At 40.0% G+C, this 12,331-nt stretch overlaps 1 protein-coding gene across 1 annotated transcript in view; it reads left to right on the top strand.

The window, feature by feature from the left end:
- Positions 1-8,322, top strand: part of ZNF385D (zinc finger protein 385D) — a 276,420-nt gene extending 268,098 nt beyond the window's left edge. Inside the window, exons 6-8 of the mRNA XM_037070755.1 lie at positions 4,675-4,853; positions 5,890-5,991; positions 8,034-8,322. Coding sequence (XP_036926650.1) covers positions 4,675-4,853; positions 5,890-5,991; positions 8,034-8,267 — 515 coding nt within the window. The 3' untranslated portion in view covers positions 8,268-8,322. The remainder of the gene's footprint in view (positions 1-4,674; positions 4,854-5,889; positions 5,992-8,033) is intronic.
- The last annotated feature ends 4,009 nt before the right edge of the window (positions 8,323-12,331 follow it).

Raw genomic sequence — 12,331 nt, 5'->3', positions numbered from 1 at the left:
AGTTAGCTAAATATTCTAAATACACATATACAAATAAAAAATAAAAGACTAGAACTTGATAAACATTATTCATATTTTGGTACTCCTCACCTTGGTAGAATTATGTTTCTTTCTCATTTTTAAAATTTTTTCTCAATTTTTTCTGATGACCTCATGAATGATTTATTGAATCTTAAAAAGGTTTTGCTTACCTGTCCTTCCTTTGTACCTAATTGGAGAGCCACTTTAAAAAAGGGTAGTTGTAAAGATGTGAGCAATAGAAGGGATGCGTAGCCTCCTTACCTCCTCCCACATACTACTTTGATTTTTGCAGATCTAAGATAAATAAATATCTTGACCCAAGGTCACCAAAAACAAACTAGCAAACACAAATAGTATTTATTGGAACATTATGACCTGCTGAATTTAAACCGTGGCTGTAGTGTCGTTTCCCATTTCAGAAATCATGACATTTCCAGTGAAGGTCACAGCCCGTGTCCGCGTTTTAAAGCAATAGGAAGAAAATAGTCCCTTTAGCGTCTGACAGAGTCTGTCCTCCGGGGAAGAAGGAGTGAAACACAGTAGCAGATTTGTGACACACCCGCTGTGCAATCACACAGGAAGGCTCACGTCTTGCAAGATGTTTGTACAATGTTGAACCAGTGATCCAAGAGGTGACTAGACTGGCCAGCACAGAGCCACAGCCTTTCGAAGCATCATGTTTCCAGATACTGGGCTGAGCAGAAAAGAGCACTGCAAGGTTGGGGGGGGGGGGGGGGGGGGCGGGGAACAGAATGATGCTGGGGAATGAGGATTTGAAAGACTCAAATTAAAATCCAAGTGTAGAAAAGACTGCATTTGTTAATGGAGGAAATTGAAGGTGCTGTGAGGGGTTCACGTGTAACTGGAATTCAGCAGGCTCAGAAATTCTTAGTGAGTTTCTAGCTAAGTCCCTGTAGCTGTAGGGACTTAGAAAACCACATTCTACCTGCCCCAAACTTCAAGTACTGCTTGCTTTGTAAGCCAAGCAAGCAGCTTATTCTTTCTGCATCACAGACTGGTATCTCTAAAATGGCCATAATAGTTGCACCTAACTCATAGGGCGGCTGTGAGCAGGTAAATAATTTAGCACAATATTTGCCGTGTTTATCAGAACAAAATGAGTATAAGTTCCCCCAATAGTCAGTGTTTTATATTAATACACATTCAATCTCAAAAATATAAATGCTTTAAAATTAGGAGGACATATTTCCTTAATTTTACCTCTACTTGGAGAAAATACAGCTATCCTTACAGCTTAGTCAAGCGTTAAGATCTTATAAAACTATATAATAGCTATTTAATTACGACTGACAATCTGCTGCAAAATGAAGGAGGTTACATGGTTCAAAAGTTCCACTCTACTAGTGATGAATAGTAAGCCCAGAGTCAAAGCTATTAGTCGAAGTGTTCCACTCCATCTTGCCACATTTTTAGCCACTATACACTATACATGTACACTATGCATATACATATACTGTATGTATAGTATATGTGCGTGTGTGCACACAATCATGCCTGTAGGAAGCTATGCATGAGTAGGTATATTCCGTTTTCTTATCTACTAGTTTGTGGAGAGACTAACACTAAAAAATAATGCGCACAATCCAAAGCTTTCTTTTATATTATATAAATATATTTTTATTTAATTATTGTTCAGGTACAATTTTCTGTCTTTTACTCCCATTCCAGCCTACCCCACCCAGCGCTCCCCACCTCCCTCCCATTTCCACTCCCCTTAGTTGTTGTCCATGTGTCCTTTATACTTGTTCCTGTGAATCCTTCCCCTTTTCCCCTGAAATTATCTCCCCTCTCCCCTCTGGTCACTGTCAGCCTGTTCTCTGTTTCAGTGTCTTTAGTTATATTTTGCTTGCTTGTTTGTTTTGTTGTTTAGCTTCCTGTTAAAGGTGAGATCGTATGGTATTTGTCTTTCACCGCCTGGCTTATTTCACTCAGCATAATGCTTTCCAGTTCCATCCATGCTGTTGCAAAGAGGAGGGATGTTTCTCAAATGTACACACATATCCCATTTCTCCTCTTGCCCAAGGAGGTGACACCAGTGGGACATAACTTGCCAAGGATATTATGAGGGGAATTTTATTTTTTGGAACTTTACTTGCTGTTTCTAATCCTCTCTGACTGAGGCCAAATCTGTTGAATTCCCTCTCATCTCTCTGACTCACCTAACACTCAATCCTGAGGCAAGCCACATACATCTGGCTTTTTTCCTTTCTCAGGGGAGAGAAATTACTTAACGGTTGTTGAATAGATTAAAACACTTGTCTGATCCATTTAGGTTCCACCCCCGAAACGCCAACTCTCACCACAAGTGAATCAGGAGTCAGAAAGTCAGGGCGAGCAGTGAAAGGACAGCAAACTCGCAGTTATTAACAACCACACCTAAAACAAAAGCAAACTAAGAGGAGAGCTAAAACAGGAGCGGAGCCACAGAAATGAAGATCACATGTAGGGTTAGCAACAGGGGAGTGGGAGGAGGAGGAGAGGGAAGAAGGTACAGAGAATAAGTAGCACAGACAGTAGGTAGAAAATAGATAGGGGGGCCCTGGCTGGTGTAGCTCAGTGGATTGAGCGCAGGCCTGCAAACCACAGGATTGCACACAGTTCGATTCCCAGTCAGGGCACATGCCTGGGTTTCAGGCCATTTCCCAGCAGGGGACTCACCAGAGGCAACCGTACATTGATATTTCTCTCCTTCTCTCCTTCCCTTCCTCTCTAATGATAAATAAATAAAATCTTTTTTAAAAAGCATTAAAAAAAGAAAATAGATAGTGGGGGAGGGCAAGAATAGTATGGGAAATATAGAATCTAAAGAACTTGAGACATGTGGACGTAAACTAAAGGGTGGGAATGGTGGGGGAGGGGTGTGCAGGGTGGAGGGGAATGAAGGGGGTTAATTAGAACAACCGTAATGGCATAATCAATAAAATATATTTTTAAAAAAAGAAAGTCAGGGCGAGCATTAGCCCCCTACTGACTACTTATAGGCATTCATAAGCCAAACCAGCCCCAGGCAAGCTTCTCAGTTTGGCCGAAGAAGCTACCTGGAAAACAAATTGTTTTGATAAAATTACCTGTTTGGATAAAGAAGGTTGAACACCCAACACTCACACACAAAGCATATATTTCATATAAATATATTTCACATGTGTGTATGTATCTCTTGCTTCCTGGGAGAATGCTCTCTTCCCCTGCTCTCCCCTATGCTGTCTTCATACAAAGGGGGAAGAGTTCATGTCACCGTCTTGCCAGGGAGATGAGGGGTCACAGCCTCCGTGAGGCCCCATAGCCGCTGCCACCATCCGGTGCTGTGGCTCCGTATTTTGGTTCATCCCATCATCTCACTAGATGTTGACATTTTCCTCTTTTCTTACAGGTTGCGATATCAACGTTTTCATAGCTGTGCAGAGCAGTATTACATTCAAAGTAGGGAATCTAAGTTGTAAAGATACGTGTTTTTTTATGAAATTCAGTAAAGTCGTACTCATTTTGAAAAAGAGAAACATGTGGTCATAAACCTGGGGGTTTTTTTTTGTATTCCGTGCTCCTTATTTAAGACGATGGTGATCAGCACTGACCCCAAGCACCCTCAGCACGTTTTTCTCATTCATATTCAATGGTTCTGAGAGGCTGGCTGCCCAAGAATAAGTTAAGAATTTTCTGTGTGTGCTTGCAGAACTGATAACAATGTAATAAATGCTATTAGGAAGGAGAAACCACTAAAAAAAGGATTTAAAAAACCAGAATGGCAGAAAGGTCATAAATGATTACGAGGAAAAATTTTATAGCAAATAACATACAGCTAAGGGAAAAAACATAGAATTCTTACCAATGCTAAGAGAAAGGATATTGTGAGCCAAATTTTGAAAGAAAACTCCCATGTGAGCTTTAGTGATTTTTTCCAAAGCAGATGTTGACTTACGTGAGTTCCATGTGACAGTCCGGTGATGTTGCTGCTGTATGTAAAGGGTGCACTTATTTACAGTGGATCTGCCTAGCCTGTGATTCCACCCTCACGTCCTTGGTCATTTATTTACCTTTGAAATCACATCACCAATCAGTGTGGGATTTACTCCCCTAATGAGTTGGGGGTTTTGCACAGTCATTGAGATCTTGATGCTATTACTCTTCCTCTCTGGACCGAAAGCACATAGCCAGGAAAACCCATCTGTTCTCTGTTTACAAAGCGGGTGTTTAATTAGTGCCCCTTCTCTCAACGCACCGTGTTTAAAGCGATTATGTCTGTTACCCAGCACCTTCAACTGTACCGTTAGCAACTCAATCACTCTTCCTCATCAGCTATCATTTATGTCTTATTAGCATCAAGAGGAAATGAAGTCACACCCATTTAATTTCGTAGGACTCTCGAGTTTAGTTGTTATATTGATGGTGCTTATTTGTCATGTGGGGCATTATTAAAAAAAGAACAAGTGATTAAGTCAGGTTGTATAAGGTGGTCCAGATGCATCCTTCCAGTCTTCCACATCAACACCCGTCCTTCAGCCACAACCTCTGGAAGAACTGCACTAAACCTAAGCATCACATTTTATTAATGTGTTCTTTCTTGGAGGCATTTGCCAGCTAAAATTTTTCTCCTCTTTTTTCTTTTCCATTTTTTTTCTTGAATACCCTTGGCAGGTACAAAGCACAAAACTATGCTAGAAGCCCGGAATGGAAGCGGGACTATCAAAGCCTTTCCTAGGGCAGGTGTGAAAGGCAAAGGGCCAGTTAATAAGGGAAACACAGGCCTGCAGAACAAAACATTTCACTGTGAAATCTGTGATGTGCACGTCAACTCTGAAACACAACTTAAACAGGTAGGACACATATTCCAGGAATGAAAACGGGTGGGTTCATCTTCCTTAGCGACACCTCTGTGCTTTCCTCATTCCCCTTCCTTCTATATTTTTCTCTCATCTCTCCATCCCTTTATCCATCCATCCAACCATTCACTTGTCTTCTGTTCACTGGGCTTATTTATGTATGTTCATGTTATTTAGTTGCTGGGGGAATAGTAAAATGTGCTGGCTTCTCAGGCCTTCGACATTATCTGAAGTGAGTTTGTGCTACTTTTATATATGAAAAGTGGCAGGAAACATATATCAGATCTTTTTCCGCCAGATTTCCCACTCAAAAGTGTTGCTTTTATTTAAAGCTCAAGTCACAATGTTCTGTTTTTACTTGTTTAGATATTTACTCGCTCACTTTACCCTGTGCTATCCTGTTATTTTATATACTTGAGTACATGGCGTTGTGCTGTATTTCTAAATTGTGTAGCTACCTGGTGAAGAGATGACTGATCCTGCCGTATTTACTTTTACTCTGAGCAGCATTACAAAGAGATCAGTTCTGTTTCCAATTGAAGGCCCAGCCCTCATATTGTGTTGTGTTTTTATGCCTATGTACAATATTCTGCTGATTTTGTGCAGCTTAGCTATTTATCTTTAGAATTTAAGGGGTTGACACTTGGCTGTACAAATATGAAGATAAATATTAGTGTGGAGATAAATTCATGCCTGCCTGGGCATCTTTGTTTATCTGCACATAAAAATCTTTCCTACTTTCCTATCTTTATAAACTTCTTTAAAAAAAAAAGGGAATTCTGTGCAATGATAAGGAGAAAGGCTAAGGAAAAAAAACTCCTCTCTTAAAGTATATACTAAAATGGAGATCATAAAAATACATATCCTCCAGGCCTGAGAATCCAAGGACAAAAGTGCATGCTTTTTTATATTTGTTTTTCCAAAACTTGCATGCAATAATTAATATTCTTCCCCAGGTTAAAGCAAGATTTGTGAGGACTTTTTGGGGTGTGAATTTTCTTAAGCTGTTGTTTCTCATTGCTTTTCATAGCACATTAGCAGTAGAAGGCACAAAGACAGAGCTGCTGGGAAGCCCCCCAAACCCAAATACAGTCCTTACAACAAACTCCAGAAGGCAGCACATCCGCTGGGGGTGAGTGTGGTCTTTGCTTCCCACAGTCTGCTGAGCTTGGACGTTTTCCACTTACTCAATGAAATACATGCAAGGTCCCTAAGTAATGACAAACAATTGATTTGAGAGTCCAACCTGTACATCACCAACAGAATTGATGTTTTAATGAGCTGGGGGCGGGGGGTGTGTTGCGGCCTTTAGCCATAGCCCAGGATCTTCTCTTCTTGAGCTGGGCTCAGGTTTATGACAGAGTGTGGGGAAGGGAGAAGGGCCCAAATCTTCTGAGTCAGGTAAGTAATCACCTAAAATCTGGTCTGGATGTTAGTAGATATTTTTAGGAAGGAACGTCAGTGAAAATCAAGTTTTGTTGATCTCTTTTTTCTATTATCTTCAAGAGACAGAGCATTGGTGTTACTGAGACCCTCAAAAATATTTTGGATTCTGAGTAACACAGACTCAAAGGCATGGCTTCCTTTATTTCATTATTCACCCACAGGCACTGTAGAATGCCTGGGAAGTATTCCCTGGGAAGTGCTCTTTTCCCATTACTCTATCTGTGCCCTTTAGATTGCTAAACATACTGGTACTTTTAGATTAGTAAACTTATTGACTTGGAATTTTTGTAAGATTTTAGGGGAAATCTGTAAACCCCTTGACATCTTAAGCTACTATTTATGAGCATGCACTTTTTGTTTCTGATTAACTGTGCCCTGGTCTCTTTCATCAGAGATCCAGGCACAATGAAAAGTTAAGAACAACTGATATACAATATGTCCTGAACGGTGCATTTTGAAGTGTTTTCTTCAACATAGACCTTATTTATACAGTTGGCCCTTCAACAATGTGGATTTGAACGATGCAGGGCCACTTCTAAGTGAATTTCAATAAATACAGTTGGCCCTCTGCCTCCACAAGTTTTGCATTCATGGATTCAATCAACCTCAGTTCGAAAAGAGTATTTTCAATCCCCAGCTGGGTGTCCTCTTCAGATGGGGAGGGCAGGGCCAACTGTAGTTAAGTTCTGGGGGAGTTACAAGTTACACAGGGATTTTCTGCGGCCTTGGGGACAGTTGGCAGCCCTAACCACCCCCTAGCATTGTTCAGCGGTCAACTGTAATTGGTGCTATTGTGTGCTGCTGACATATGAAAATACAGTTAAGGGAAAACTTCAATCATCTCTTCTGAGAACTAAGTATGAGTTGGCCCAATTTTATGCAAATGAAATCACTTTACTCGGAAGCAATTTTATCTGTGTTGAGAGACTGTGCATTCCGCCTGGAGCTGACGTTTCAGCATCTCCAGTCATAACCTTAAGCGCCGTCTCTGACCAGAAGAGATGCAGCCTTCAGCAATCAATGGAATCGTTGTCAAAGAGACAGACAAGTCAACTTGTGATAGTGTTAGCGCCCCAAACCTCCTTAGCTATAAATATGTCACTGTTTCCATAAATGGGATTGTCTTCTGCATGAGAACAGCCATTTGATTGGTGCTACTAGCCAGAGAATGAACTGGTTTTGTCCACAGGATTGACCTAATGTTGTTACCATTCCATACAGATGAAGCAGGACATGTTGAACTTTGGGGGAGATCAGTTTACTTTATTGAAAGTGGAATTTTGTTGTTTTTATTTTTCTTAATTTGTACCCCAGACCTCTCTCTGCCACCCAGTCACACACTTGCATAGCCTATAGTAACTGATAGCATGAATGAATCTCTCTTTAAAAATATTGGTTCTGTGGCGGAGTAAAAATTCCCAATTTTTTCTGAAGATGAATACTTTCCTCAGGAAGTATATGTATCAAGAAAAATAAAGTCAGGTTGCTGAGTACTTTTCTCAGGAACTTTTCAAAACCCTAACTCGACCACTTTCAGGAATCTTCCAAGCCTTGCAAATGAAAGATGTTCTCTACACATTCTGTTATTTTTACTGTCAGTTCACAGTTGTGACTTTATCTTCGTAGTTGCTTACTGCTCTATTTAAAAAGCTGCCCCACCATTTTGAATTCTAAGCGTAGACTCCAAAACGTTTGTCCTTGTAACTCTTTCTCTCCCCTCCCCTGCAGGTAAAATTAGTCTTTTCAAAAGAACCTTCAAAGCCATTGGCTCCACGAATTCTACCAAACCCGTTGGCCGCTGCTGCGGCCGCGGCTGCCGTGGCCGTGAACTCCCCCTTCAGTCTCCGAACTGCGCCAGCGGCCACTCTGTTCCAGACGTCCGCACTCCCGCCCGCGCTCCTGCGGCCTGCCCCGGGGCCCATGCGGACCGCCCACACTCCTGTGCTGTTCGCTCCTTACTGAATTCCACGTGGAGTCCTTGTACTGCAATAATTTTTCAAAAAAACAAAAAACAAAACAAAAGAGAACTATGCAGTGTTTATTTATAGTTTCAAGTATATCTGAAGAGCCAGGACTTTTGATAGTGAATTGAAAAAATTATTTCAAAAAAAAAAAGGAGGGAGGTTGGGGGAGGGTGGGGAGGGATGATATTTTCTCCAAACTCAAGCATTCCTCTGGAACAGCGTTTGTCTTGGAAGCGATCTCCAGCGTTGACCTGTAGTGGTATCTAGAACTTCTGAAGCCTTCGTGACTGTGCTTCCGGGCCTCTGCATTGTCTTTCCTGCTTTATGAAACAATTATATATGGTCTAAGGGCATTAACTGGTTCTAATGTGTATATAATAATTTACCCTGTAGGTTAAAAGAATACAAAAAAAGAGAAAAAAAACAAAACAAAAAACAAAGCAACACTGTGAATAGTAGTATTCGTGCTGGTCCTCCTGCTGTGACAGCAGTTAGTTTATCCCAACAGGAGTAGATGCAGTAGATGTCTTGTCGAACAGTAGTGCTGTGTCTCGACCTGTGCCACTAGGCTGTAAAGAACTGCAAAAGGTAGAACGGACAACTATTTCATGCCAGTTAAGCAGTCGAAAAATAAGCAAGCGCGTCATGGTTTTGCGGAGGTCTCCCCGGTCCACATTCTCCCCCGCCTATGCAGCTCGGAGATGACTTCAAGTTCAGAGCAATAGAACAGGACCAAACAGAGACGTTGGGGAGATAGTAATAAAGATGATTTCTTACAAAGTACCGTTTTACCACCCTAAAAGAGTATTGTCGGAAATAGGGAAGCGTTTGTGGTGAACCTGTATCTGAAAACAGGTAAAACCATGCGTCATGGGTGTTTAAAAAGAAATTAGTATGACTCTTCAGTTTCATGGATAAGGGACAATCATAAGCTAGGATGATAGTGCAAAGAAAAGATTTCTCATGTTAGTTAATATCCAGTAAAAACAGAATATTGAACCTCTGCAATATCCCTTTATATCGTACCAGTAGGGTTGTCTTCTTAGGCAAAGGTTTCTGCTTTATGATGATAGGCATTAGCTATTGTTGTGGGTTTTCTTTTCCTTTTTTTTTTTGCTTTCCTACTGACATGATATAAACAATTAATATATATATCTAAATGTTAACTCAGAAAAATAAATCTGGGTTCATTGCAGACCAAGGATATATTGTTAAGAAAAAATACTGGTAAGATGCACTTGACCATCATTTCTCTAGTGGAGTTGTAAAATGCTAATAGCCTTTGATACTCACGATAAGGCTGAAAGGAGTTGATGTTTTACCTTTAAAACAAGATTTATCAGGGGTATATATAAATATATGTATATTGTATATATGTTAGAAAGACTAAGAGAATAACTTATAAAAAGAAAATCTATATAAAATAATTATATAACCATCCCATGTTACATGTTATCATTAAGTTGGTAACAAATGGCATAAAAATAGCTGTGCCTTTAATTTGTGATAAAGGCTATTTGCTTTTTCCCATAGAAAGCAAACATAAACCTATCACTATGATGGGGTTTGATACAGCCAGTCTGTTGCATTAATAAGAACAATGGCAGTCAAACTTAGAAAAATGATAAGAACATGTACAAATCAACCCTACATGATTTAGGTTTAAAGAAAAAATATTTTTGAAAAGGTTTTGTAAAGACTATTTAAAAACATAGGGGAGGGCTGGGTATGGCCTTCCTGAAACCGCTCTTATCTAAACTGTAGTAACTTTTGAGAGATATAAAGATTCAAGATGCAACCATTTGAGAGAGAGGTATTTAGCATATGTCATTTTTCTATTTAAGAAACACCCATAGCGTGCTTGGTGCTCAACATGAAACATGGTCTTTGGAGTTCTTGTCTACCATCTAGCTATAAACCTTTGTCATATAAACGTATCTTTAAAGCAGTTGGCTTTGTATATCTTTTGTTAGACAAACAACCAAAAAATAAAAAAGGGAAAGAAGGGAGGAGGGCAGGCAGGCAAGAAGAAAGAAAAAGAAAAACTTAATATTTTACCAGTCTTCACTAAAAAGAATGTTAAACTATAGACAGTGTGCTTAAACAGGTGGGTTAGCATTAACATTTGTATTTGGAGAGTATCTGGTGATTCTGCATTTAGCATTGTCTCTCCTCTTTGGTCCTAGCGAGTGTCTGTTGTGTTTCCACCCACGGACTCTGCTAGTACATCAGGTAGAGAGTTCCTCGAGAGTTTGTTGTCTGGGGTTCTGTCTATATCTCATGCGACCATCTTCGGACCGTTTTGAACTTGAGTTTCCTTCTGCTTTGTCAACTTTTATCTTTCACTATTCGTCAGCCTGAATTCTTACCCAACCACCTACACCTGATAAAGCCTCTCTTTCTGTTGGGGAACTTAGTGTTAAATTGATGCAGTCTCGCTACAGTGTGCTTTTGCTGTTCCTCCCCAATTTCACCGCAGTGAACGGGCCAGGCCCCTAGAAGTCAGGGCCTGTGGGTTACAAGAATCCTGGATCACAAGGCGTTACTAACTTTAATGATTTTCTGGGAACAAACAAATCAGCCATATTTTCTCCATCAGCCATATGAGAAAACTCAGAAATACGTCAATCCCTTCTGCCTCACTTCACTATGGAACCATTTTTGTTGAAATGGTCTCTTAAATTGGAGTTGTAATCATCAGTTGTCTTTTCCTCACTACCTAATAAAGGATGAAGCCTAACCTTAGAACTTGCAATGGATTCTCTGTGAATTGTTTCCCCTCACTCCGCATAATGTATCAACACCAGATCAACATCTATTAAGAGTTCAGACAGGTATAAAGCTAATATTCTTTCCCTGAGGGAACTTTCTCTGTGAATAAAGATGAGTGATTCAGATTGGTCAGCAGTGGTGCTCTGAAAATCCCCAAGGGTCGTCTGACTTTATGGATATACGTGTATATACATCCCTTCCCATTCATCCCACCCATGACAAGGGAGTGATAGAGAAAATGTCTCTGATTTCATTTGAAACAAATATAAATGCATTGCAAGAGTCAAATGCCTCTGGAAAAAGCATGGCTGCACCTCATCCAGATCATCCAGACAAATGGGAAACAGTTGTTGGGGAGGTATTGTATTTCTTTTCAGAGAAAACAGGTGGTTACAGATGACAAATTGCTCCTCTCACTGGCCCTAAATTTTGAAGAGTGGTTATTCTATTCACATAAGCAAACACAGGTGGCTTTTGGCAATTTACACCATCACTGCCTCATCCAATAGCATCGTGATCTCTAGGTATTCTTGGGTAGTCCCTCATTTATTGTAATAATTCACTGCTGTGACCATCATATGTGTGTATGCAGACACACACACACATACCTGTTTTTTTAAAGGTGCTACTCATTTTGCTGCCAAGAAACTATTTAGCCAAGAGAGTGTTTATGCTCAGAAATTAAAAGAGCAGTAAATCACTAAACAAAGGATTAAAAATTAAGATACAATGAAGTTTTAAAAATAGAATCAAGTTTATTGTAGGTATGCCTAGGTAAGTTTCTAAGGAACAACCATTGCATAGCAAACATGAGCATTAAATTTCACTTACAATTAAATTTTAAACTCTTATCTTTGTCTCCATATGCATGTAATGTTTCAGCTTTCCTGAAGAAATCAGATTATGAAGCTAAAAGATGACTTAAGTGATGGAGAGACCTCGTCCTTCATCTGAACTGAATTGGTGTATAAAACTACCTTTCAGTTCATAAGCAGAGGCAACATTATAGTAATAACCAGTTGTATATAGGAAACATTACAAAGAGGTATGGAAAACTGAGCTTGAAAGAAGCCAAAATCTGTTGTAGACTTTGTCTCTGACCGGCTGGGTAACTGTTAAATAGTCAGCTAAAGCATTGTCCTTCATTTCTTCACGAGTAATACAGATGACGGTGAATAAAAGCTGGGCTGGTTTACTATTGCTGCATTTAGAGGACCACTTCTCTCATCCTGTCAGGAATAAAACTGCTTTCTTGTAGTGAACCATGCAGCTCTTCACAAATTTGGCACG

Source organism: Sturnira hondurensis, unplaced genomic scaffold (genome assembly GCF_014824575.4).
Source record: "Sturnira hondurensis isolate 20B ecotype Veracruz unplaced genomic scaffold, ASM1482457v3 Scaffold0019006, whole genome shotgun sequence".
NCBI classification, from domain to species: domain Eukaryota; kingdom Metazoa; phylum Chordata; class Mammalia; order Chiroptera; family Phyllostomidae; genus Sturnira; species Sturnira hondurensis.
The sequence above is the reverse complement of the archived record's forward strand: the minus strand, read 5'-3'. Positions and strand labels throughout refer to the sequence as shown.